Source organism: Lagenorhynchus albirostris, chromosome 1 (genome assembly GCF_949774975.1).
Source record: "Lagenorhynchus albirostris chromosome 1, mLagAlb1.1, whole genome shotgun sequence".
NCBI classification, from domain to species: Eukaryota; Metazoa; Chordata; class Mammalia; order Artiodactyla; family Delphinidae; genus Lagenorhynchus; species Lagenorhynchus albirostris.
In genome coordinates, this window is record NC_083095.1 from 162003899 (window position 1) to 162029778 (window position 25880).

General features: G+C 44.0%; 1 protein-coding gene across 10 annotated transcripts in view; it reads right to left on the bottom strand.

Moving 5' to 3' along the window:
- The window catches only part of SH3GL3 (SH3 domain containing GRB2 like 3, endophilin A3), a 287126-nt gene that overhangs the window by 138000 nt on the left and 123246 nt on the right, over positions 1–25880 (bottom strand). For 2 of the 10 annotated variants that reach the window (XM_060157510.1, XM_060157498.1), the window contains exon 1: positions 7762–7923. The exons of the other annotated variants lie outside the window; for them this stretch is intronic. In XM_060157510.1, coding sequence (XP_060013493.1) covers positions 7762–7806 — 45 coding nt within the window. In that variant the 5' untranslated portion in view covers positions 7807–7923. Of the gene's footprint in view, positions 1–7761; positions 7924–25880 lie in introns of those variants that run through there. 10 annotated transcript variants of the gene reach the window in all.

A 25880-nucleotide genomic window follows, 5' to 3' on the forward strand; every position in this document is an offset into this window, starting at 1 on the left:
TACCGAACTCAGTCATCAAAATACCAAAATATTTATCATACAGTTTTTTAAAAGTTAAGCAGTGTGATAGAGAGGGCATATGCCTATTTGAATTGGGTGGTCAGGGAAGACTTCTCTGGCAAAGTGGCCTGTAATCTGTGCTATGATCTAAATGACAATAAGGAAACACTTTGCAAAGATCTAGAGGAAAGGCGTGCAAGGCGGAGGAAACAGCTCTGGCAAAGGCCCAACGAAAAGAAGACCTTAGCACATCAAAGGAACAAAGAGAGGCCAGCGTGGCTGAACAGCAGCAGGAGAGGGAAGGGAGAGGCCAAGTTATGTGAGGCTTCACAGGCCAGAGGAGGAAGTTGGGCTTTTATTCTAAAAGCAACTGGAAGCCACTGAAGCACTGAAGACTTGTAAGCAGTCTAAATTACATTAACAGAATGACATAGTCTGAGATACATTTTTAGAAGAGCATTCAGGTCACTGTGGGTAAATGGATTGTACCTGGTAGGAAGAAAGGTCTGGAAATTGGTGAGGAGGTTCCAGCAACCATGCGAGCAAGAGGTGATAGAACAAGGATAGTAGTAGCAGAGCCAGAAAGAGGTAAAGTGAATGAGGGATACATTTTTAAAGTAGAACCAAGAGGAAGTACTTTCTGATGAATTAGAGATAAGAGAAAGAAAAAAATCAAAGATGAATCTTGTTTTTGTCTTACTTTACTTGAGCAGTTGAACAACTGACTGAAATAGAAACCACCAGCAGGAAAACAGGTTGGGGTGATGAAAAGTAAAGAGTTCAGGTTTGGACATCTTAAATTTGACAACCTTTTAAATATCCAAGAGGTGAGGTGATGTAGGCAGTTAGACTTACGAGTTTGTTATGGGTCTGTGTTCAGGAGGAGTGTCTGGGCTAGAAATATAATTTAGAGAGCAATGAACATATAGATCATGTATAATTCCATGAGGCTGGACAAAACACCTTGGCGGAGTGCAAGGCTAAGAAAAAGGGGAATTACTCCAAGCCAGAGCCCTGGGGCACTCTAGGACTTAAGTTTTCAAGGGGACAAGAAGGAGCCATTAAAGGAGATCTGAGGCAACAGGCACTAAAGCCAGAGGAAAACCACACAAGTGTAGAAGGAGTTGTAAGCAGAGAATGGTCCGCTGGGTCAAAGGCTGCTGAGAATCAGACGGGGAAGTGCCCATCCAATTTGGCAACTTGGAGGTAGGTCAATCACCACCTAGGTAAGGTGGTCTCAGACAGATGGAGAGGAAAGTCAACTGGAATGGGTTGAGAAGAGAATGGGAGATGAGAAAGTAGAAACGGGGCAACAAAAAACTTTCTCAGTACCTTTTGCTGGGAAGGGGAGAGAAGAAATAGGATGGAGGTGAAGCAGGATCTCGGATCAAGGAAGGATTTTTTTCCTTTCTTTTTTATCAGATAGGCGATACTGTTTTATCAGATAGGCGATAGGGGAACCACTGACTGAAACGGCCCACCCTGGCCAGGCCCAATAGTAACCACTTGCATGAGTTATCTTACAACAGGAGGTCCTGGTAAGGAACATGGAACTAACAAGCCACCACCAACTGGAAGAATTCAGGAAAGATCAAAAGGAGAGAGGAGACACCAGTCCATATGTCCTTCCAACCTCCCAGAAACCCCCTCGCTGGAATCTATCTTGGCTGAGCGATGCGCTCACCACCAGGAAGGACCCTGAGTCAGAATGATTGGCCAGAGACAACCCGGAAACTAACCCCATCCAATAAAACCCGAGATAGCAAGCCACGTGGCAGAGCAATCCTCCAGGTTCTCTTACCCTCTGCTCTCCACCCAGGCGCCCCTTCCCAATAAAGTCTCCAGCTTTGTCAGCATGTGTGTCTCCTCCAAAAATTCATTTCTGAGGGTTAGAAAAGAGCCCACTCTCGGGCCATGGAAGGGGTCGCCCTTCCTGCAACAGTACTAGAGAGCATTCCATATGCCGATGGAAATGATCCAGGAAAGAAGAAAATATAGTGCAGAAGAGAGATGCAACAGGAGCAAAATCCCTGAGAAAATGAGAGGAGACAGGGTCCAAAGCAGAGTGCAGAGACCAGCCAGGTGTACCCTGTCCTTGTTACACTGGGAGAAACAGAGGAGCACTCACGCATTAGCTGACAGGTCCCTCCAGACTTCTGAACTGTGGCCCATAAGGAAGAAAGAACACAGACGTGGATGAGGAGCTATGACTCAGATATCAGGTTCATGAGTAGGGAGTACCCAAGTCATCCAGCCTGAAATAGCAGCAGCTTCTACCACTGACAGGATGATTCGATCAGGCAAAGTACTTGGTGACATCAGTGTTTGAGAATGATTTAGCCAATGCCGGTGGGAAAGACACCATCATCCAATGAATTACAAAGTCAGAAGGAACAACACTGGGCTCAGGAAAGTCACTGCTGCTGGTGCTGCGGTAAAAACATGGGATGACCCTGGGAATTGCAAGGCAAGAGCTCATCCGGAAGGCATCTCACAGAAGAACTCCAAGAATTAGAATTGCAACAACGCCTTCTCAGTCATCCCCAGCGCTTCCTCCAGCCCCTTCCCCCCAACTCAACACTTTCCCAGGTTTCTAGTGAAAAAGAAAATCTAGCTATCCACATTTGGCTGATGTATACTCTCCAGAATAAATTCACTTATTATTTAGCCAAATAAAATCGTGTATCAGTTCTGTTTATCAGCAGTTTTATTTTCTGGGTAAAGCATGCCAATGATAGCGTCCCCCAAATACACATGATACACCCACACACACACTTAACGCTGGGAAATATAACTTCTAGTCAGTTTGTTAGGCAAGTTGAAAAATGAATCTGAAAAGAATAGTACATACACACACACAAAAAATCCCTGCTTTTAAATGCATTTTTAATCAAATTCCAAGTGATAGCCTCAATTACAGTTACTTTAGAGAAAAGGCATCAGTGGTAAGAAATGCTTGGATTATACTGTGTTCTTCAGATATTAAAAAAATTAAAACTAATTTAGTTTGAGCATCTACTCTAGCACCCTGAGTTAAAAATATACGGATAACACATAGATTTATGGATTAATTTATCAAGCAGTCTATGTGGAAAGGAGCAAGCATGTTTTAGCTTAATACATTTTCTGATGCATCTAAGTAAAAAAAATTAATCATTATGGATTTTGCAAAGTGCATTTTTCTTTATCTCTAAGGAGAAAGTGAAACAAGAGACATTCACTGCCTCCCTAGAGATTCTCATAATTTGCAAAGAATATCCTTCTCTGAAGTGTTTACCCCTAAAGGGTCAGCCTGTGCATTTAGTCATTACAGGGAGAATGTTTTGGCCCCTTATGACCACTCATCATTTTTCTGATTAATGCATCAAACGAGAAGGGGGGGAAGGTTACAAAAAAACTTTGTTAGGGGCTCCCCATTCCCTACTGCGTGCCTGGGTCACATAAAAGGGCACTGCTACATAAGGGCAAAAAGAAGTAAATTTAACATGAAGCCCACAAGTGTCATCACCATCTTGTGTCATCGCCAGCTGGTTAGTTAGGGGAGAGAAGAATAAGAGGAAAGAATAAAACTAAGCTTTCATGGGATGGGGAATAAGGCTCCTAGAAGTCCATAAAGGGAATAAATCTGGCTATTAGCATAGCATCCAGGTCAGCGCAAGCACAGATGTGGCCTAAGCATCCTACACCAACGATAAATGCTGTCAAGAAAATTATGATGAAATAAACATAATTAATACAAATCAATGAGTGGTGACATATCATTATTGTAAGTTATATTTTTATTGGTCAGGCACAATGCTTAACAAGAAACCACAATGCCATCTCTAAGCTATTTGTATTTATCTCTAATAACTCAAGCTGCATCCCTACCAGTAGAAAAGTAAACCACTCGATTAAGAACCCTTTTCAGGGACTTGCCTGGTGGCACAGTGGTTAAGAATCCACCTGCCAATGCAGGGGACACGGGTTAGAGCCCTGGTCCGGGAAGATCCCACATGCCGCGGAGCACTGAAGCCCGTGCACCACAACTACTGAGCCAGCACTCTAGAGCCCATGCGCCACAACTACTGAGCTCGTGTGCCACAACTACTGAAGCTCGAGCACCTACAGCCCATGCTCCACAAGAAGCGAAGCCACCACAATGAGAAGCCCACATACTGCAATGAAGAGTAGCCCCCGCTTGCTGCTAGAGAAAGCCCATGTGCAGCAACTAAGACCCAATGCAGCCAAAAATAAATAAATAAATAAAATTTTATTTAAAAAAAAATACACCATTTAAAAACAAAGAAACCTTTTCAAGAGAAGAAAGGTATTTAATTATGATCTTGGGACACCTGGGTTATAATCCCAAATGCTGAAGGAAAGGATTAATTAAATCTCGTTATTCACTCAACTTGTACTCTTCTCATTTCACTTGATTTCCTCCTCTTTCCTGTTAGTCTCCACATGTTGCCAAAATGATGCAGAATCCCTGGGGTTTACAATTCTTCGTTCTCTGTAAAGTAAGGGGATTTTTTTTTTTTTCCTGCAGAGATAGGTAAGGTATCAAGAAAGAAGGACAGGTAACCAGGAAGTTATAAGCTATTTTACCTTGCCTATCATTGAGAAAAATCATCTCAATTTGTCATGGTACTGGTACGCTTATTTGTAAAAGGTCCACTTTATAATCTTTGTCTTTCTCTGAAATACTTTAAGTGAATTACTTAACAATTTCAGAACTGGGATATATTATATAGATACATATATAGATAGATATGTACTTTTTTTTGTGTGTGTGTGTGTGGTACGTGGGCCTCTCACTGTTGTGGCCTCTCCCGTTGCGGAGCACAAGCTCCGGACACGCAGGCTCAGCGGCCATGGCTCACGGGCCCAGCCGCTCCGCGGCATGTGGGATCTTCCCGGACCGGGGCACGAACCCGTGTCCCCTGCATCGGCAAGCGGACTCTCAACCACTGCGCCACCAGGGAAGCCCGATATGTATTTTCTTGAGATATAATTTATACCATACAAGTCACAACTGAAAGTATACAATTCAATGGTTTTTAGTATATTCACAAAGTTGTGCAATCATCACCACACTCAATTTTAGAACAGAGACATGGCTTCTAAATCCTCTAATTCATTATACAGAGAGAAAACTAACATCCAGATGGGTTAAGTCACGTTCCCCAGGTCACAGAGCTAGTCAGTGGCAGAGTCAGTCCTGGATCCCTGGGAAGTATTAAGCCATTGACATCATCCAGACTCCCTTTCCCCTGCCTAGGAAAGTTCTTCATGAATTAAAAACTGCTGTGAAAGTGTTGTCAGAGAAGAACATCTGGCATTTTTTTTATTGTGCTCCCTCTTATTATATTAAGCCTGGTCTAATTTCTCCACCAAATCTGTCATATTGCAAGATTTCTGAGAAAGACCCCCAGAACAGATAAAAATGTATCTATTGGGCACTTTGACCACAAAATGAAGCCCAGAGAAAATCTGTGATGTCTTTCTTTTCAGATAAAGTCACAAAGGATTTCAGTTCACACACAAAAAAGGCTAAATTAGACCCTCTGCTCATTTCTTTTTTAATGGGCTGATTATGGGTAGTTAAACTAAATGACCTCATCACTAGCACATTATTTCACCAATGCCAATAACTTCCTGGGATTTCAACCATTCACTCTGGTTAGTGGTCAGAAACCAATTTCAATCATCCAAGAGCTGTGTCTTGCTCATCTCTGAGATTTGCTCCCATGAAGTCCATATCCAATAAAAGAATATTTTTCAAAAGAGGTTAGTTCCTTGCAAGTGCTAAGTAAGCCAGCAAGTACGCTGACACTGCCCTGACCACAGCTGCACTCGCCTCCAGGCTGCCCACCCCTCAGTACTGAGCTCACAGCAGCCCTTGCTGACTGTTCCCACCTTTAAATGCGCCCACCTCTCTAGGTTTCCATGACACTCCTCTCTCCTGGGTTGTACTAGTTCTCTCTCTCCTTCCTGTGCTCCTCCACCCCAAAAGTTTCACTTATTTAATAAATATTTATTGAGTGGTTACTGTTTATCAAGTCCTGGCCTAAACATTGCCCCTAAATGTTGGTGCTCCCTTCAGTCTATGTGCAGCTCACTGTGCATTTTCTCACTTTTATTTGCACTTACATTTTTAAATCTCCATTTAGGCTGGAAATCCCCCCAAACTCTGTAGTTCCAGTCTTGGCCTCACCCACTGGCTCCCAGGCCAGTGATATCTGAATGTCTCACAAACCTCTCAAAGTGCTCAAACCCCACAGTGAATCCACCATCGCCCTGGTCACCTAATTGGCCCCTCATCCAGGACTCCTTATCACCCCAATAGTACTGTCCACCCCAATAGCACTATCCACCCAGTGCCCCCAGCTGGAAACTGAGCACTACCCAGTTTCTTCATGGGAGGGATGCAAGTGAGGGAACAGCACTGAGACTGACAGAAGAGAATCCTCCAATTCCAGCTGCATTTCAGGGACCAATTTGTGGAAGAAGCAGGATGAGACCTCATCTGAAATGTGAATTCTGAATAAAATCTGTAGAACAGATCCAGCAGTGCAGGTGTGGGATAGATTTTACAATGTCAGCTCTGCCATAGCTAGAAGAAACTGAAATCTTAGAATACAAATTTGCTTGTCAACAGACACACACACACACACACACACACACACACACACACACACACACACACACACACACACACACACACCCCGCAACAATGTCAGCTCTGCCATAGCTAGAAGAAACTGAAATCTTAGAATACAAATTTGCTTGTCAACAGACACACACACACACACACACACACACACACACACACACACACACACACACACACACACACACACACACACACACACACACACCCCGCAACTCCATGCCGCCCTGCGGCTTTTCCTGTTTCCTCCGCTTAGAACTCCTATCCTTTCCACCCACACCCCCTACCACAATTCCTCCTCATACTTAATTCACAAATGACGCGACTCTTTCTCCGGGAAGCTCTCCCTGATGCCCCTACTGTATTATCTGGCATCCCCTGTGCGTGGAGGTGTGTCTAACACTATTTGTTTACGTGTCTGTCTCAGTGACTCCCCACCAGACTGGCGGCTCTTTGCGAGCAGGAGCCTGGCGCCCAACCCCGGGCCGACACCAGGAAGACGGTGGGGAGAGGAAGGACTGCTGTGTAGCGTCCCAGCCCGGGAGCCGGACGCAGTCGGGCGGGGTCCATTTCGAGGCGCGCGCTGGGAGCGCTGCGGGACGCGCTGCGGGGCCCAGCCGAGCGCCAAGTACACAGCATCCCGGGATCCGCCGACGCCCGCGCGGCCGCCCCCAAGCGGCAGGACGTGCCCCGGGGGCTCCCAGCCAAACGGGAGGGAGGCCCGGCCGGCACCGCACTCTCTGTGGTCCACCTCCCGGCGCGGGTTCAGTAGAGGCACCAAGCGGAGCCTCCAGGCCTCGGGACGCCCACTCTCTCTCCAGTGCCCGAGACCCCGCGGCCCGCCACCTCTGTGCTCTCCTCCGCAGAACCTCTCAGAATTACAGTGGCTCGGGGTGGAGCTGGGGGCCGGGGGCTGGGAAGGAGGAGGCGCCAAGGAGCGGAGGAGACAGCAGGCGGCCCCTCACTCCACCTCCGCGCCCGCCTAGGCGGGAAAAAATGGAGCCCTAAGAGAGGCCCCTAAGGGCGCCAGAGCCCCAAAGGCCCCGGAGCCTCGAAGGGCCCGCAGCTCCCTAGTCCCCCTCCCTCTCGCCTCTGTGCCTCCCTACCTGACTGGCTTTGTGGAACTGCTTCTTCAGCCCCGCCACCGACATCTCGACGGCGCCCGGCCGGGGCTGGATGGTCTCTGGGCTCGGCCGGGCCACGCGGCCGCGACACGCTGGGGAAGCGGGCGCCGGGGCCGGTCCCCGCGCGGCTGGGCTCCCCGGGCCAGCCTCCCACGGCCACGGCCACAGCCACAGCCGCTGTCACACTCGCACACACGCGCACACGCTGATGGCAACACTGCGTTCCAAAGCCCCTGCGCAGCCCATTGGCCAAGCCGCGGCGGTATGCAAATGAGGCCGCTGGGGCCGCCCACGCTTCATTGTTGCGTGGAGACCCGGGAAGACTGGAGCTGCTGGGAAAATGGGCCTGGGAGGCTGGGCGTGGGGATGTCCTGGGGTCCGAAGAGCAGAGCCACACAGGGCTGCTTGCTGGGCGTTGGACGGGATGCATCTGGCATTACGATTGCCCTGGATGGGGAGAGAGAGATCACCTTTCTATGCTTCTGGGACTTGGTGCGAAACCTGCTTTTGCTCATAGGCAATATCGCCTCCCTCAGGCGCATTTTCGGTAGGTTTCTGGTTTTTAAAAGCGACGCTCCGAAATACGCCTAAGTGGGGAGAAATGGAACGGGACAGAGGACCTGCAGTAGGAGGAATTAGTCTGTGGGCGGCTGGTCTGTCTCTTCTTAACCCCATTCGGTACTCTGGGTACAATCTGGTCCTCTAGGAGCCCAAGAGTTATTGGGTAATTTGTTAAATACCGCGCTCGCCTCCATAGAGCGCTGAGCCCACTGTTAACTGTATTAAGAGCAGCTATCTCCAAGGAGCCTTGAACAGTTCGCTCTGTATCCAGGGGAATTCACCGGAGGACGAACCCAGCTCCCTCGGTAACTCCTACCAGTTGTGTCAGTTACAGAGTGTCCTTTTTCAGAGAGACCGGAGCGCCCATGTGCGCGGAGGTCCAGCCAGGTGTCTGGAGCATCCCACTGATCTTCATGTCAGAGCTGTGCCCAACAGGTCAGCATCTAAGCGGAATCTGGCCTCCAAAAGTCCTTAGGGCTCCCAAAAGACCTAGAACCCACTGTTAGCAACGCTTAACACTGAAAGATACAACCCTCTTCCTCCTCCAGTCTTCACCTAAAAGAAAGAAGCTCCTCTCTCTGGACCCTCAACAGATCCCATCTGGGATGACCAAGAGCCCCGGTTTACACCTGTTCCCTGGCGTCCACTCCTGGCATCCTGAATTTCTCCAGGTTGAAAGTCACATGGGCTCTCCTTTGCCATTAGCTCCCAATTCCCTTATCCCTGACTTCATCCTAGTGAGGATTGGGCTGGTAACTACATCTCCCTGTGCCTGTTTCCTCACTTTCCTTTTAGAGGGTGCAAACAGGAGCATTCTTCCTCTGATATGGGAGAAAACAAGGAACTTAGTGAAGAAGATAAAGGCGGCCATCCAGAGGATTAATTAGTATGACTTGCATGAGTGCTGTGGGCTTGACTGGCCTACATACAGCTGACATCAGCCACAGATAGGTAACTAGAAGGTATGAGGGTGGTAACAGCTAGGTCCAAATAGCATAGCAAGATGACCTGTCCACAAAACAGGCTGAACCCCACTCAACGGCAGGCTCTGCCCCAGGGGAACTGCCACTAAGGCAGGGGCGGCTGGGGGCCGGGCCATCTGGAAGGGGCTCACCTGCCTTCTTTCTCTGTGTCCAAGAGTAGTCTAAGTAGAACAGATTTGAAGGGACTTCTCCCTAAACGAGTCTGACTCTGTGCCCTTTGGGAAAGGGGGTGATTTATTTAAAACTTTTTGGCCTTTTTTCCTTGGTTGATAGCACATTCCAATTCAGTTAATTCTGGTAATTTATCTCTTCATTTCATCAAGTATAGAATTATAAGTGTATTCTCATCATTTTTTTAATGTCAGAATTGTTCATGTACGTTTTTCCTTCATGAAAGTATTTGTGATTTTTCTTAATTTTTTCTGTGATAAGACTCAGAGGTTTGACAGTTTTGTTGGTCGTTTAAAACAGTTCTTGGGACTTTCCTGGAGGTTTAGTGGTTAAGACTCTGCGCTTCCACTGCAGGGGGCACAGGTACCATCCCTGGTCAGGGAACTAAGATCCCGCATGCCACACAGTGCAGCCAAAATAAATAAATAAATAATAAAATTCTTTTTTCAGTTCTTGAGTTTATTCATCATTGCTATAGATTTTTTTTCTCTCATGAATTTCTATCTTTATTATACATTCCTTCCTTCTGTTTTGTTCAGGAGATTGAAGTTATTCACAACAGAAACTGATCCTAAACTGGAAAAGAATGTATTGGAGAAGGATTATCAGGCAGCCCAGAGGTTCGGGGGATGTAGGGAACCAGGTGGGGGGGGGATGAGTAGGAACTAGGAATCTGAGTGGTCAGATCTCCAGCATGTCCAGGGGCGCTTGTTGGGATGCGCTGGTTCCACCACATGTTCAGGCTGTGGCTATCAGAATGAAGGCTAAGCTGTTTCTGCTTCTTTCAGGCACTCACTCCAGATTCAAAGTTCCAGGGGGCAGCACCTGATGAGCTAAGTCTAGATGTTATGCCCCGGCTCTAGAGTCTAAGACCCACACCATGGTGTATTTCCCCAATATAGGAAGAAGCTTCAGATGCCAGGTAGCCAAAAAAGGTATCTACAAACAACAGCAACACGAATGCCCACGAATGTTTATCTGGGAACTCCTGAATCCTTTCAGTTGAATGTGTTTTATTTATTTCTATACTTTCTTGTTTTATAATCAACACATGTAAAACTATGAATTTTCCTCCTGAGTACGGCTTTGGTTTCACACTTTGTTTTCATTATGTAGTCTAGTTCTTCTGATTGTGTTTTAAATAAATTTTTAATTGCAATTATAAAGAGGAAATAACTCTTTGATCCAAATGTTATTCAAGACAATTTTTTAAATCTTTTCTAGGTGGTTTGATTTCTATTATTCATGATATATGAAATTTGAGACTTGTGGTACTATTGTCAAATAACATGTCTTGAAGGTTTTTTTTAACATAGTCTATTATGTTTCATTTTATAAATGTACCACAGAGGTTTGAAATAATGTGTATTCTCAGTTTCTAGGATACAGTTTTTCAGTTCATGGGTAACAGGAGCATGTGTTCTACCAAAGCTCCTAGCTCAGAGGGAGATTTCAAAGACGTGCTAGCTGGAGCCACATTGGCCAGTTCAAGGCTTGCCTTTTACATCACCATCACCCCTCCAGGACCCAAGGGCCCATAGCTCCTCGATCTGTTTAGGGAAGGAGTATACAAATGTCTTGGGCTATCTGACAGAGTTGTCTACATGGTATGAAACCAATGGGAGAGTCCTGAAGCACAAACAAGCATCACCCTAAACTGAAGGATCTCTGGGCACTTGGTGGTCTTCAAGGTAAAAGAAAAGAGGGATGCTGTGGTTGTCTCTGGCACTCTGGACAGATGACCCATGTTCTGGCAGAGGCTTGGGTGTTCTCCTATGTTCCTTTCCTTGTAGTCCTTGGCTCTCCCCTCCACTTTCCCTTCCCTGGTCCACAGAGTACTATGCTAATGTGCATTCACATCTGTCTGTCTTGTGGTCGGGCCAGCTTTTGAATCTAGTATTTGCAGCTCTTGTGTCTGGTCCTGGCATGAGTGTCACATTTCTCAGTGTGGGCAGGAGCAGAAGAGCCTTGGGCAGGGGACTGAGGGGGAGAGAAGCCTACTGATTAATGTCTCCGAATATTATCCCATCATGTATCTCATAAATCAAGTCTTCTGAGCTTATTGTTCAAATGCTCTGTGTCCTGATTTCTTCTACTTCGCTTACCAGAGACTGAGAGAAGTCGTCTACAGTCTCTTGTTACGATTATAATTATGTCTGTTGTGCCTTCATTTGGGAGTTTGCCTTTAAATATTTTAGGGCTGTCATATTTTGCCTGTGTTTGTGACTGCCATATCTTCCTTGTGGATTGGAATTTTATCCATATAAAATAACATATCTATCCTACAGATATGTTATTTTACTGTTTTACTTTGTCACATGTAATTTTTTTGTATCCCTACATTTTGTTTGTATGTGCTTCATATGACCTAATTGGTCCTTTTCCTCCTGTCTCTTCTTTTTTCCAGCTCTATTGAGATTAATTAACATATGTGTCATATTACATAAGTTTAAGATGTACTGTGTGATTTGATACACATATATATTGCAAAATGATCACACAGTAAGGTTAGTTAACACCTCCATCACCTCATTTGTCTTTCTTTTTTCTTTTTCTTCTTTTTTTTTTTTTGGTGACATGAGAACATTTAAGATCTACTCTCTCAGAAACTTTAAGTATACATCCTTTACTTTTGACCTTTCATTTTGTTTGGCATGTGCTCTTATAAAGAGAATAAAATTTAATTTTGTTTGTGGGCCAAAATATGTTTTAAATGTATTTTCCTAGAGAGATTTAAAGCATTCATATTTATTATGAAAAGGATATATTTGGTCCTAGTTTTGTCATTTTATGGCATGTTATCTGGGGTTTTTCTCCCCCCTTCAAATAGCTCCTTCTATCACTAGTACCTATTTGCTTCAAAGGTTTTCTTTGCTTTTTCTTCCCCTCTACTTTTGTGAGTTATGTACCCAATTTTTACCCACTAGCAGTTATCATTGTTCTATAAAATATTGGAACTTATATTGTCTATCAACATCAATAATTAAACGTTGTAGGGAAGCCATAGCATGATTAGAATGAGCAGCGGCCAGGGCGCATGGACTAGGGCCACCTCGTCACCTCCTTCAACTTAAACCAGATCATGCTCTAGCCCCAGCCAGCTGAAAAGCCTCCAGCAAAGACCAGAGTGGGTCCAGTTGCCTTTGTCTGATACAGAAAAAGAACCAGTTTGAGACTAGGATGCAGGGTGTTGGTTTTAGCCAGGGAGGCAAAGATGGAGAGAAAACAAACAGAACTTTTGAGATAAAAGAAGAGCGAAATTATTTTAAATTCAAAATAAAAGTTTTCACAAGTATATATTTTCCATGATACAATAACACCTAGAATTTGAAACTATCAAAAAGTCAAAAGGAGGAAATTTTACCTTTGGAATCACCATTGAAACAACTGCTCTTTTTTTTTTTTTTTAAACATCTTTATTGGAGTATAATTGCTTTACAATGGTATGTTAGTTTCAGCTTCACAACAAAATGAATCAGTTATATATACACATATGTTCCCATATCTCTTCCCGCTTGCGTCTCCCTCCCTCCCACCCTCCCTATCCCACCCCTCTAGGTGGACACAAAGCACCGAGCTGATCTCCCTGTGCTATGCGGCTGCTTCCCACTAGCTATCTACCTTACGTTTGGTAGTGTATATATGTCCATGCCTCTTTATCGCTTTGTCACCGTTTACCCTTCCCCCTCCCCATAGCCTCAAGTCCATTCTCTAGTAAGTCTGTGTCTTTATTCCTGTTTCACCCCTAGGTTTTTCATGACATTTTTTTTCTTAAATTCCATATATATGTGTTAGCATACGGTATTTGTCTCTCTCTTTCTGACTTACTTCACTCTGTATGACAGACTCTAGGTCTATCCACCTCATTACAAATAGCTCAATTTCGTCTCTTTTTATGGCTGAGTAATATTCCATTGTATATATGTGCCACATCTTCTTTATCCATTCATCCGATGATGGACACTTAGGTTGTTTCCATCTCTGGGCTATTGTAAATAGAGCTGCAATGAACATTTTGGTACATGACTCTTTTTGAATTATGGTTTTCTCAGGGTATATGCCCAGTAGTGGGATTGCTGGGTCATATGATAGTTCTATTTGTAGCTTTTTAAGGAACCTCCATACTGTTCTCCACAGTGGCTGTATCAATTTACATTCCCACCAACAGTGTAAGAGGGTTCCCTTTTCTCCACACCCTCTCCAGCATTTATTGTTTCTAGATTTTTTGATGATGGCCATTCTGACTGGTGTGAGATGATATCTCATTGTCGTTTTGATTTGCATTTCTCTAATGATTAATGATGTTGAGCATTCTTTCATGTGTTTGTTGGCCGTCTGTATATCTTCTTTGGAGAAATGTCTATTTAGGTCTTCTGCCCATTTTTGGATTGGGTTGTTTGTTTTTTTGTTATTAAGCTGCATGAGCTGCTTGTAAATTTTGGAGATTAATCCTTTGTCAGTTGCTTCATTTGCAAATATTTTCTCCCATTCTGAGGGTTGTCTTTTGGTCTTGTTTATGGTTTCCTTTGCTGTGCAAAAGCTTTTAAGTTTCATTAGGTCCCATTTGTTTACTTTTGTTTTTATTTCCATTTCTCTAGGAGGTGGGTCAAAAAGGACCTTGCTGTGATTTATGTCATAGAGTGTTCTGCCTATGTTTTCCTCTAAGGGTTTGATAGTTTCTGGCCTTACATTTAGGTCTTTAATCCATTTTGAGCTTATTTTTGTGTATGGTGTTAGGGAGTGATCTAATCTCATACTTTTACATGTAGCTGTCCAGTTTTCCCAGCACCACTTATTGAATAGGCTGTCCTTTCTCCACTGTACATTTCTGCCTCCTTTGTCAAAGATAAGGTGACCATATGTGCGTGGGTTTATCTCTGGGCTTTCTATCCTGTTCCATTGATCTGTATCTCTGTTTTTGTGCCAGTACCATACTGTCTTGATTACTGTAGCTTTGTAGTATAGTCTGAAGTCAGGAAGCCTGATTCCTCCAGCTCCATTTTTCGTTCTCAAGATTGCTTTGGCTATTCGAGGTCTTTTGTGTTTCCATACAAATTGTGAAATTTTTGAAACAACTGCTCTTAATATTTTTTTTACAGCCTTTTTCCCATGCAAAATTTAAACACAGCAGGGTCATGCCTATGCGTACTACTTTATTTTCTTTATTCTCTTAATTACATGAGCATTTTCTATACTGTCTAGTCTTCACACACATTATTTTCATGACAACTTAATAACCAATTATGTAGACATGTCAAATTATATTTGATCATTTTCTATTACTACTCACTTAAAGGATTTTTCCCCAAAATTTTTCATCACTTAAATAACGCTACATTAAACATCTTTTTCCATATTAGGATTTCTTTCTGTATTTAAGAATAGTTCCTTAGAATGGATTCCCAGATGTGAAATTAGTGCATCAAAGACTTGAACAGTTCTAAGTGCAAATTGCCATTTATGTAGCATAGTTATAATTGCTCCCACCCTCCATGGTCATTAGAGGAAAATCTTATAAAAAGGGAGGGGGTGTCAAAGAGACATGCATCTACATCTTCCATTTGCCTTGAATTCCATGACTTGAAGCCTGTGGCCTGATATAAGCTCCAGATTGCAGTTCTTGGCAGTCTTTGGAGAGCTGAGTTCAAATACTGACGTCTTAAATAATCCTAAAATGTTAGTTTAACCATGGCCTCTCAATTTCCAGCTTTACTCTTTTTTTTTTCTTGAAAAAACCTCTCACCCAGACTCCTTTCTGGGGAGGCACTCTGGGTTACTCATGCGTGAAAGGGTGGAGCTCTGGCCCATTATGTGGCATTGGTGCATTATGCCAAGTATTTAGATAGACCAGACCTAGAAGCATTCCTTCCCTCACTTTAAAATCTCCACATACCTGGTTGCGCAGAAAGTTGCGAGCATGGCTATTATTTTGCGTTCCTCGTAACTTCACAGGCCTTTTATTTTGCACATCTGGGAAAGATGTGTGCCCATCGATGAGGTAACAGAGCAGACATGATGAATCCCAGATGCTGAACATGGCAATTTGCCTTGAACTTGCAAGATCACAACTGGGAACAAATGTATAGATTTTCTTCACTTATTGTTTTACATGAAGCTGATGGAAAATCAATTGATGGGTTCCAGAAAAGGCCAGAGAAATCTTTCCATTTTAAAATGTAGAGGAAAAACACTGAAGTATTTTTGTGTGTTTAAAAATGAGGATTGGGGGAAGGGCTACAATAAGCACACAGTGAAAGTAAATATAATTAACTGGTGAATTAATGTCTTTCATAGTTATACACAATGCATGACTCCATTGTTCTGTACTCTAAAAATGTTCAGTTAGAATTCTGGGTCATGGTGTAATGCTAATTAGAATTTGTTAATTGCATAGGTGCAGTTTTCATTTTCACATTTTACCCCAGAAGATTTACTTTTAAACAAACGCCAGGGATGAGGAATTAGTGAGTGGTGACCTCATGGCTTTTGCAAACTACTGCTGCCACCTTGTGGTGCTTCTGAGAAGTGGCAGAGGTAAACCTTTAGGAACCATAAGTTTATCAGACAGTGGTCAGTTGCATGTCATTTACTTATAATTTCAAAGTTTTTTAAGAGCACACTAGCACCTCTAGTCTTGTCACAGAAGCTCATCTGAATGGCGTTGAGTGCAAAATGTTGCTGCAGTTTGGATACCCTGAGATCCTGGATCGCTTCTGGGACTTTGGCTAATCAAGGGTTCTCTTGCAGTTCTTACTGTGTAAGAATCTCAAGAAGAGCTGTTCTGTCACTAAAACTTTAACCAGAGAGGTAGGAGGAGAATAAATAGAGAATGATGGTCATGGTACTAAAGGAGGAATTTCAAGAAAGAGGAAGTGGCCAATAGAGCCAGTGGTTACTAAGCAGCCCCCTGCATCCCAATTCTATCATTATCTATCCGCTTTTCCTCAATTTACTTTTTCCTCTTTACTCTAGATACTCTAGATATTTTAATAATACCTAATTTTTAATTTTGTATCATCCAGCTCCACTCCCAGAATGAATAAAAAAGCTCTATGGCCGCACTGTTCAACAGAACTTTCCATGATGATGGAAATGTTCTCTCTGTGCTGGCCAATACTGAGAACCACTGGCCAACTGCGGCTATCAATCACTTAAACGGTGGCACCTGTGGCTCCCAATTTCTACTTTATTTGGTTTTAATAAATTAAAACTTAAATAGCCACATGTGGCTAGTGGCTACTGTGTTGCGCAGAGCAGCTCTAGAAGGGTAAGAGACTATTCTACTCTGTTTACTGCTGTGCTCCCAATACCAGAAGATGACATGGAGGCCTAGAGCCACTCCAGAAACATATTCATTTAGTGAATAAATGACTATGAAGACGCAAAGTAGTGTATTAGATTTAGCAAGAAGTTGTGTGTTTGGGGGGCGGGGGTGATTAGGGAGGAGCTGTGGTCAAAGTAGATGGAGTTGAAAAGCCAAGGAAATGTGAGAGGTTGCTGTTCGTGTTGCGTATTCAAGGTGATATGAGCAACGGTCCTGCCATCACATCAAGGTGATGTGAGCAACTGACTCCCATGGAATGGCGAGAGCCAGCTCTGCAGCCAGAGGCTGGACTAAAGGCCAGGAATCCTGCCAGGATGGTCAGCAGAGGGAGGGACCACAAGAAACAGGGTTGTCCCATAGGCACATCTGGGCGGGCATCCACAGCAGTGCTGCCATGGAGGACAGGGAATTCCCACCCGCTGTGGCCTTGTCCTTGAACCTGCAAGTTCCCCAGCTCGTTAAGTGGACCATGAGGTTGATAACAATGACCTGACAGGTATGGTAGGACTTAGGGAAGCTTTGTCAAATGCATGAGACAGTCTCATTAGTATCATTATTACACATGGCTTATTCCTCTTCTGGTCACTGCTCAGAGTTGCATAGAAGTCTGTGGGCCCTCACTGGCAGGAGATTCTGGCCCTGGACCCCAGGAGTCCAAGCTTGCACGTATCCTCTACCCGTCTCTACTCCAGGCACCTACTGGGACTAATGCTCTAACTGTGTCCCCATTCCCCTTGGGAAAAATGTCAAATTCCTTTTATAACATGTGCCAAATGAAGCACTGAAGGACATTAAGACATCGATTCTCAGGACCTAGAGGTAATAATTATGGAATTGTAGATCACTGAATCATTCTAAGAAAACCCAAAAAGACACAGACATTCAATTTTAAGAAAACAATGCTTGCTGGGCTACTAAAAAGTGTGCTTTTCTCCACCCATTTTCCTATAAGCCCCCATTTTTCAGGGGATAAATCAATCCCCAGTTGAATTCATATCCTCTTTCCACTGCCCTTGTGAGAAGAAACTGGGGTTCCCTTTAAGTGTAGGATTTGATGCATTTACAAATGTAGCAGAAATGCCCTTAGCATCTGGTGTTTCAAGAATCTCGCACTTGTTCTGTATGTGCCTCTTGTAATCATACAAGAAAAGTTTACACACTGTCAGTGTTGATTTGTATTAATATTTTTAAAGTTGGTTCATTGCTTTTATGATTACTGTCTATAGGGGGCAGCGAGGGACCTCAAAGTGAAACAGCAGAACTTTACGCATGGTCAAATGTGAGATTCCATAGCTCTCTAGAGCAGTGCTTCTCAATCTTTAATGTCTACATGAATCCCCTGGGTATCTAGTTAGAATGCAGGCTCTGATTCCCTGGGTCTGCAGTAGGCCCCAAGGCCTAAGATTTTGCATATCTAACAAGCTCCCAGGTGATGCCAGTGCCACTGGCCCAGGGACCACATTTTGAGTAGCAAGGCTGTAGATGACAGGCTTATAGAGACCCCAGAGGCAGCTTTTCTTATTTAACACACGCTCATTATATGAATAGTGGGCATGCACCATAAACAGCTCCTTGTGTTTAAGCGAACTGGATGGATGGAAAACAACTGAGTTATAGGTATGTCTTTCCCTTGGCCATGGGGGCAACATTTTCTCTCCTGTGGCTCAGCAACTCTGCTGGTAAACTTCAGAGGCTGGTATTATTTGTCATCACCTTGGCCCAAGTGGGTGTTGCATTCTGAAACTGATTTTGTCCAAACAGTAGAATGTGACCTCACCCCTGAAGCATGGAACCAGTGGCCTGCAACCACCTTCTGTGGCCCGGGCCATATCAGGCCCGTGGATGTGCAAAGGGAAGAAAGTCACAGTGTATATGGTACATGCCCCTGTGCACTCTCACGGCAAGCCTGTGAGATACGTACAGTCTCTCATTCAAAGCTCAGAGAGACAACGCGTCCCCAGCAAGAGGTGATTGATCCATCTCTCAAAGTCAGGCCTCGGAAGTCCACCCACTGGCCTGGAGAGAATCAGGACTTTAATGTGTATAAATACTCCTTGCCCTAAAGTCCACTTCAGTAAAGTTCATTCAGTTAACACACACGTATTGAGCACTTGCTATGCACCTGGCCTTGTGCTGGGGGCTGGACCAGCAGAGATGAATCCATTTGTCCTGTAGGAGCAGACATTTGAAACTTGTGAGTACGTTTCCAAGGAGAGTCTCATGCAGCCTTAGGAGAAGCTGGAGTCGAGTGAGCTGACCGGTGTCTGTCCCTACCACTGGCCCCTCAAGGTGCTTTTCCCTGACCAGGGCAGTCATATGGTATATTACATAGAGGCTGGATTCTTTTGTGCCCTAACATGACCCTTATTTCTATAGTAAGCTGTGACTTTATTCTCCTCCCAACCAGACCCTGAACTGGAAAACACAGCTTAGTAAGCATGTATTGTATTGGTTAACACCATTCCATTCTCGTGACTTTTCCTTCCTCCTGACCCTTGTGTACCCTCTGCCCACCCAGGCCGGGGAACAACAGAGCTGATGCAGCCGAAGTGACGGAGGACCATCAGGGGTACTGACACACACGCTGCCCCTCATCCTCTTCGTGGGCTGGAAGCTTACCTCAAGCAAGCTGCTGGAAGATGAAGCTTTGTCTGGCCCATCTCCGTATAGGCGTGCGCGCGCGCGCGCACACACACACACACACACACACACACACACACACACACACACACACTGACTAGTACAGAACCTAATGAACTCTGTCACCCCACAAAATTTGAGAAGTAAATGAGTGACAAGATCTCGCCCGTGGGTTGGCAGATCATGAATGGATTGACGTTTAAGTTCATTAGTTTTAGGCAAAACTGACCAAAGCTGTTAGAAGTGAGGATCCTGGTAACCTGTGGGAGGGGCAGTCAGGGCTGGAAGGGGTCCCAGGGAGGCTTCTGGGGCTACTTATGTTCCATTTCTCAGACTGGGTGCAGGGTACATGAGAGGGTTCACTTTGCTAAAATACATTAAGCTGTACTCGTAAAGTATGTGCACTCCTCTAGATGCACACACACACAAAAATACACGAAGTTCATAACTTTGAAAGATTTTCACTACATAGAACAGCCATTTTAAAAACAGGAATTAAATCATAATGCTTAAATCAATGACCATGAACAAATGCCCTGAAGTTTCTCCTTTGCAGATCCATTGCTTCTTAAAAACAAAACAAATCACCAATTACCTAATCTTGGCCACCCCCATGCAGTACATTTAAGGCTAGAAACTTCAAAAACAGCCCATCTCTTCTCTGTTTTCCATTCTGCTTTTGCTCTCCCCCCACTGATGCTTGTTGAACGACCTCACCTGATTTTTATATAGAAAATTGAGTCCATCTGGTGTTAGCTCCCTCCAGCCCCCTCCTGCCCACTTGAATGTGATCCTGGGAACCCACGTTTTCCTCCCCTGCTTCCCTCTGATGGTGAGGGAAAGGAGCCCCACCTCCTGTTCACCTCTCTGCAGCTCACTCCCCAGGAGTCTGGCCCTGACACACACCTCCAGGAGGGGGGCATCCCCTCCTCACAGGCAGCAAATGCTGGATGTTCCAGACTTGGCCCCAGCCCATTTGCAAGGTCTTCAGTTTCAGGAAAAGAGCCCGAGCTGCTTCCCCACCCCCTGAGGACACTGGTAGAATCATCCCCTGAGATCTGAGTTTACCTTTTATACAATCTTGACCCTTTGACTTTTGTCTTATATTTCCTGACTTCCAGACATATGCGGGGCCTAATTTTAAGTGGCTTTGGAAGTTTAGATGTTCAGGCTTTTGCAAATAATTTAATTTCAGGCCTGAAATGCTCAAGTTTCTCTGAAAACCTAGAACCTTTTAAACTCTTTAAACTGGGTGCTTCAGCTGTACAGTCTGAGAGTTGGAGGCCCAGGCCTGGTCTTTCTGTCCTCCATAAAACCCAGCTAAAGTGTCTAGCAGGGAAGTACCAGGTGCCACCCAATCTGGGTTTAACCTGCTGGAGGGCTCTGGAGAAGCCCAATTTGCCTAAAAGCTAAAATATCCATTCCCTTAATGATACATTTCCCCCAAATTCATAGTTGTATGATCTATTTTAGTTCACATATGATAAAGCAGTCTCTAGCCCCTACAGCATCCATGCATTCCCATGGGCACCCAACCTGGGGAATGGAGTGTAATCTTGCTTCCTCAACTGGACATCTTCTTCAGGACACAACCTGCACAACTGCCCATGGCACCCCTGTCCACTCTTCTGGAGATATTTTAGGTAAATTTTGATATCTTTCTGCTTCCTCTACTTTTGATCATATCAGTAACTATTTTTTAGCCACTCCTTCTAAGGATACTTCAACTTTATTTTCATGTTTATAGTACATATTTAACAAATGCCCAGAATTTATACCCAAGGTATCAGATTTATCTCTTTGAAGTGTCTTAGTTCCACTTTACTCTTTAAAAATGTGTTTTACAGAACCTGGTACACCATAGGGAATTATTAATCAAATTATGTAACATATAGAAGGTTTATGCCAAATTAGTGAGGCCTGCCCAGATGGTTAGAATGAAGAGGCAAGAGATATAACATCAGTGTACTCAGCTCCACTGCACTTTGGTTTTAAAGCTATATAAATAAATAAAAGGATTAGGCATCACAAAATACTAATTAATACATCCAACATATTTAAAATATATTTGTGGTTTTTCTCTCCTCCACTCTTTTCCTAGAGCCCATGCCTTGCAAGGCCAAGATAATTGAAAAGCATGCTCATAACATAACCCGAGTCTGGGAAGAAGGTAGACACTCTTTTTTTTTTAACATCTTTGTTGGAGTATAATTGCTTTACAATGTTGTGTTAGTTTCTGCTGTATAACAACGTGAATCAGCTATATGTATACATATATCCCCATATCCTCTCTCTCTTGCATCTCCCTCCCACCCTCCCATCCCACCCCTCTAGGTGGTCACAAAGCACCAAGCTGATCTCCCTGTGCTATGCGGCTGCTTCCCACTAGCTATCTGTTTTACATTTGGTAGTGTATACATGTCCATGCCACTCTCTCACTTCGTCCTAGCTTACCCTTCCGCCTCCCCATGTCCTCAAGTTCATTCTCTACGTCTGTGTCTTTACTCCTGTCCTGCCCCTAGGTTCTTCAGAACCTTTTTTTTTTTTTTAGATTCCATATATATATGTGTTAGCATACGGTATTTGTTTTTCTCCTTCAAGGCAGACACTCTTCAGGATAATAAAATACAGGAGATATGCCAGCAGCACAAGATATCTGATATATTTTAGATAATCCACCTGGAGACCAGATGACCATAATGGCCTTTCTCCATCCAAGCAGCAGGATGTGAGACTCCCTCCACCCTGTCTGCAGCAATGGGCAAAAGAGAGAAATCCACTCCAAAGGACTAATCCACAGACTGACAATGCACACCCAAGGTCATGGCCAAAAGCAGCCATTTTAGGGAGAATATGAGGAATAAAAGGACTGGGGATGGCAAGGAAGAGTTCCAAGGGAAACTGTTTCCGCTCATGCGCTGAGTAGTTATTACAGACTGAGGTCAAGCATGGAAGATATACTGAGAAGACAAATAAACATGATTGTCCATAAAGGTCCCTTAAAACTCTATGGCCTGGGCTTCCCTGGTGGCTCAGTGGTTGAGAGTCCGCCTGCCGATGCAGGGGACACGGGTTCGTGCCCCGGTCCGGGAGGATCCCACATGCCGCGGAGCGGCTGGGCCCGTGAGCCATGGCCACTGGGCCTGCGCGTCCGGAGCCTGTGCTCCACGGCGGGAGAGGCCACAACGGTGAGAGGCCCGCGTACCGCCAAAAAAAACAAAAACAAAAAAATAAAACAAACAAACAAAAAAACTCTATGGCCTACTGCTCCTAAATGGTACATGGGCATGAACTGGGTAGACGAATCCCTACCACCCCTTTTTACTCCAAACAGATTGATTCTATCACTAGAACATAAGTTAAGAATTGACTGAAGGAGGTTTTCAGCTAAACAAAGCAGACATAACACATGTTTATCTCCACCTCTTCCCAAAATCACACAGAAGGACACTAAAAGAATTAGAAAGAGAACAAGAGAAGAGATGACAGACTAGAGATGTCAACCAAATTTGGGGAAATTGAAAACAGTTGAATAAATGGTGCTGCCTTAGCTGAGCTCTGAGAACAAAAATCTGACTGCCTGCAGAGGAGATGAAACTGCTGAAAAACTGATTCCCAGTACAGAAGGCTGGAAAGTTTCAGAAATCAAGGCACAGGCACCTTCAAAGAGAAAGAATAGGGTGGGTTTGGCCGTGCAGGGCGGAAAGCGGAACTGGTTTAAACCTCTAAAAAGGAGGAGCTGGGCCCCCAGATTCCAAGCCCAGGCCACAAAGCCACGGGAATGACCCTGCCTCTCTCTGCAGAAAACAGGAGACTCATCCTCCAGAGAGGCTGGACCAGAGAAACACTGGGAATGGAGAAGTAAAAGTGGGTGAGGCCCTCCCTCCCCCACCCCACCCCCACTCAGTTCTGAGAATGCTGGCTCCAGGAGGGCTGTCTCTAAGGGAAAACCATGGAACTGATAGATTAGTTGGTGTGTCTGACTGCATAGGAAGACTGTTAGAGTTCTTTTAGAATGTTTGGGGCTGAATCAATGATAAATAAGTGCTATAAAACTAAGTGAACAAAAAATAAGGCAATTATTTAAAATGATATAATAAGGGAAATAAAATCATAATACAGGGACTTTCCTGGTGGTCCAGTGGGTAAGACTCTGCGCTCCCAATGCAGGGGGCCTGGGTTCAATCCCTGGTTGGGGAACTAGATCCCACATGCATGCTGCAACTAAGAGTTTGCATGCTGCAACTAAGAAGCCTGCATGCCGCATCTAAGAAGCCTTCATGCCACAGCTACAGAAGCCCACAGGCCGCAACGAAGATCCCGCGTGCCACAACTAAGACCCGGCACAGCCAAAATAAATAAATAAATATTTTTAAAAAATCACAGTGGTGGTATTATGATACCAGCCCATGGTATAGCTGTGAACAATATTTGCATAATTATAATAATGACAATACAAAAGATTGATTTGACATAAAACTATATAAATTGGGAAGATGGGGAGGGGCATGTATGGTGGTTTAGGAAATATAATAGTATTTTAACAGTAGGAAGTCAATAGATGACTTCTAAAATTTAAAAAATCACAACTAGTAATATAAGCATGTTGTATAGAAATAACAAAGTTTAAAAAGAGAGAAAGAGAAGAAAAGGCTGAAAGATTTAAAAGCATGTATTCTGAGTGGTGGAGATGGGGAGCAAAAATTGAGGTACAGGAAGCCTGGGGTAAAGGACTGCTTCCTTTCCTGTAAGGCAGGGACTATCATTTGACTTCTAAAATTATGTACACGTACTGCTTTAGTAAGAATTAAATTACATTTCTAAAAGAAATTTGTTGGACATTCTTTAGAATTAGGTGTGCATGTGCTCTGGGTTGAGAGGGAATTAGACCACCCCTTTGCTCCCCTAATCACCAGCAGATGTGTGGATTTCTTCAGAGTCTGAGAGAGGGATGATAAGAGACCACAACATGGACAGCAGCCTAGCAGCTGACCAGTGAGGCTGATTTGCTTTACGGGCTGCTTCATTCTTCCCTCCAACCTAAAGGCCATAGATGTCTGGGATTACGGAACTGTGGTGCAGTGCCTCCTATGCCTGTTTGAATTCCATAAAACTTAGTCAAGAGGTTCCTGCTTTGGCAGCTGAACAATGGTTTCCAGGGGTATAAGTATCCCCAGCACAAATGGTAATGTTGCTTGGAGGGGAAAAGAGATTTACATAGAAGCAACAATGATATCTGTGCTAGAGCTATTGGAAAGGCACCCAATTTGGAATGGATGTGTCAAATGAGGACTGGGATCACACCTTATTTTGCAACATAGAAGACACTTCCTATTCAGGCCTCCCAGAGGAGATGCTAGGGGAGGTGGCCTAGAAACTAGTGTGTACACCTTCGTTGTGTGGTGCAATTAGAGGGACGGCGAATTCATGGAAAAAGTGGAGCTGGTCTTCCACATGTGCTGGTGCAGTGACGAGGCAGGCTTCTGGGGGGCTTAATTAGTGTGTGCATGGTATAGTTTTTCATCCTTTAGTTTTAACCCATGTATGTCTTTATTTTAAAGCAGGTTTCTTTTTTTTTTTTTTTTTTGCGGTACACGGGCCTCTCACTGTTGTGGCCTCTCCCACTGCGGAGCACAGGCTCCAGAGGCGCAGGCTCAGCGGCCATGGCTCACGGGCCCAGCCACTCCGCAGCATGTGGGATCTTCCCGGACTGGGGCACGAACCTGTGTCCCCTGTATCGGCAGGCGGATTCTCAACCACTGCGCCACCAGGGAAGCCCTAAAGCAGGTTTCTTGTAGATAGCATATAGTTGTTGTTTTTTTTAATTCAAGCTGACAATCTCTGACTTTTAATTGGAATGTTTAAACCATTACATTTAATGTAATCATTAATATGGTTGGGTTTATATCTACCATCTTGCTATTTGTTTTCTATTTCTCCCATCTGTTCTTTGTTCCCCTTTTCCATTTTTCCTATTTTCTTTTGTGTTAATTAGGTACTTTGGGGCATTCCATTTTGTTTCCACCATTGACTTTAACTATAGCCCTTTGTTGTATTTTTTTTAGTAGTTGCTTTTGGGTTATAACATTCACCTCTAACATGATAGTCTACCTACAAATAAAATTATACTATTTTACTTATTATACATATTATACATGAAGCTTAAAAGAGTACACTTCTATTTCCCCCTCCTATCCTTTGTGTTATTTTTATCATACTTTTAAATTCTACGTATGTTATAAATACCGCAATACATTATTATTGTATTTACTTTAAAAGGTCAATCATCTTTAAAACAAAATTTCAAATTAAAAAATGTATTTTATATTTACTCACATATTTAACATTTCTAGGGCTTTTCTTTCTTTTGTATAGATCTCAGTATCAATTTGGTGTCATTTTCCTTCTGCCTAAATAACTTC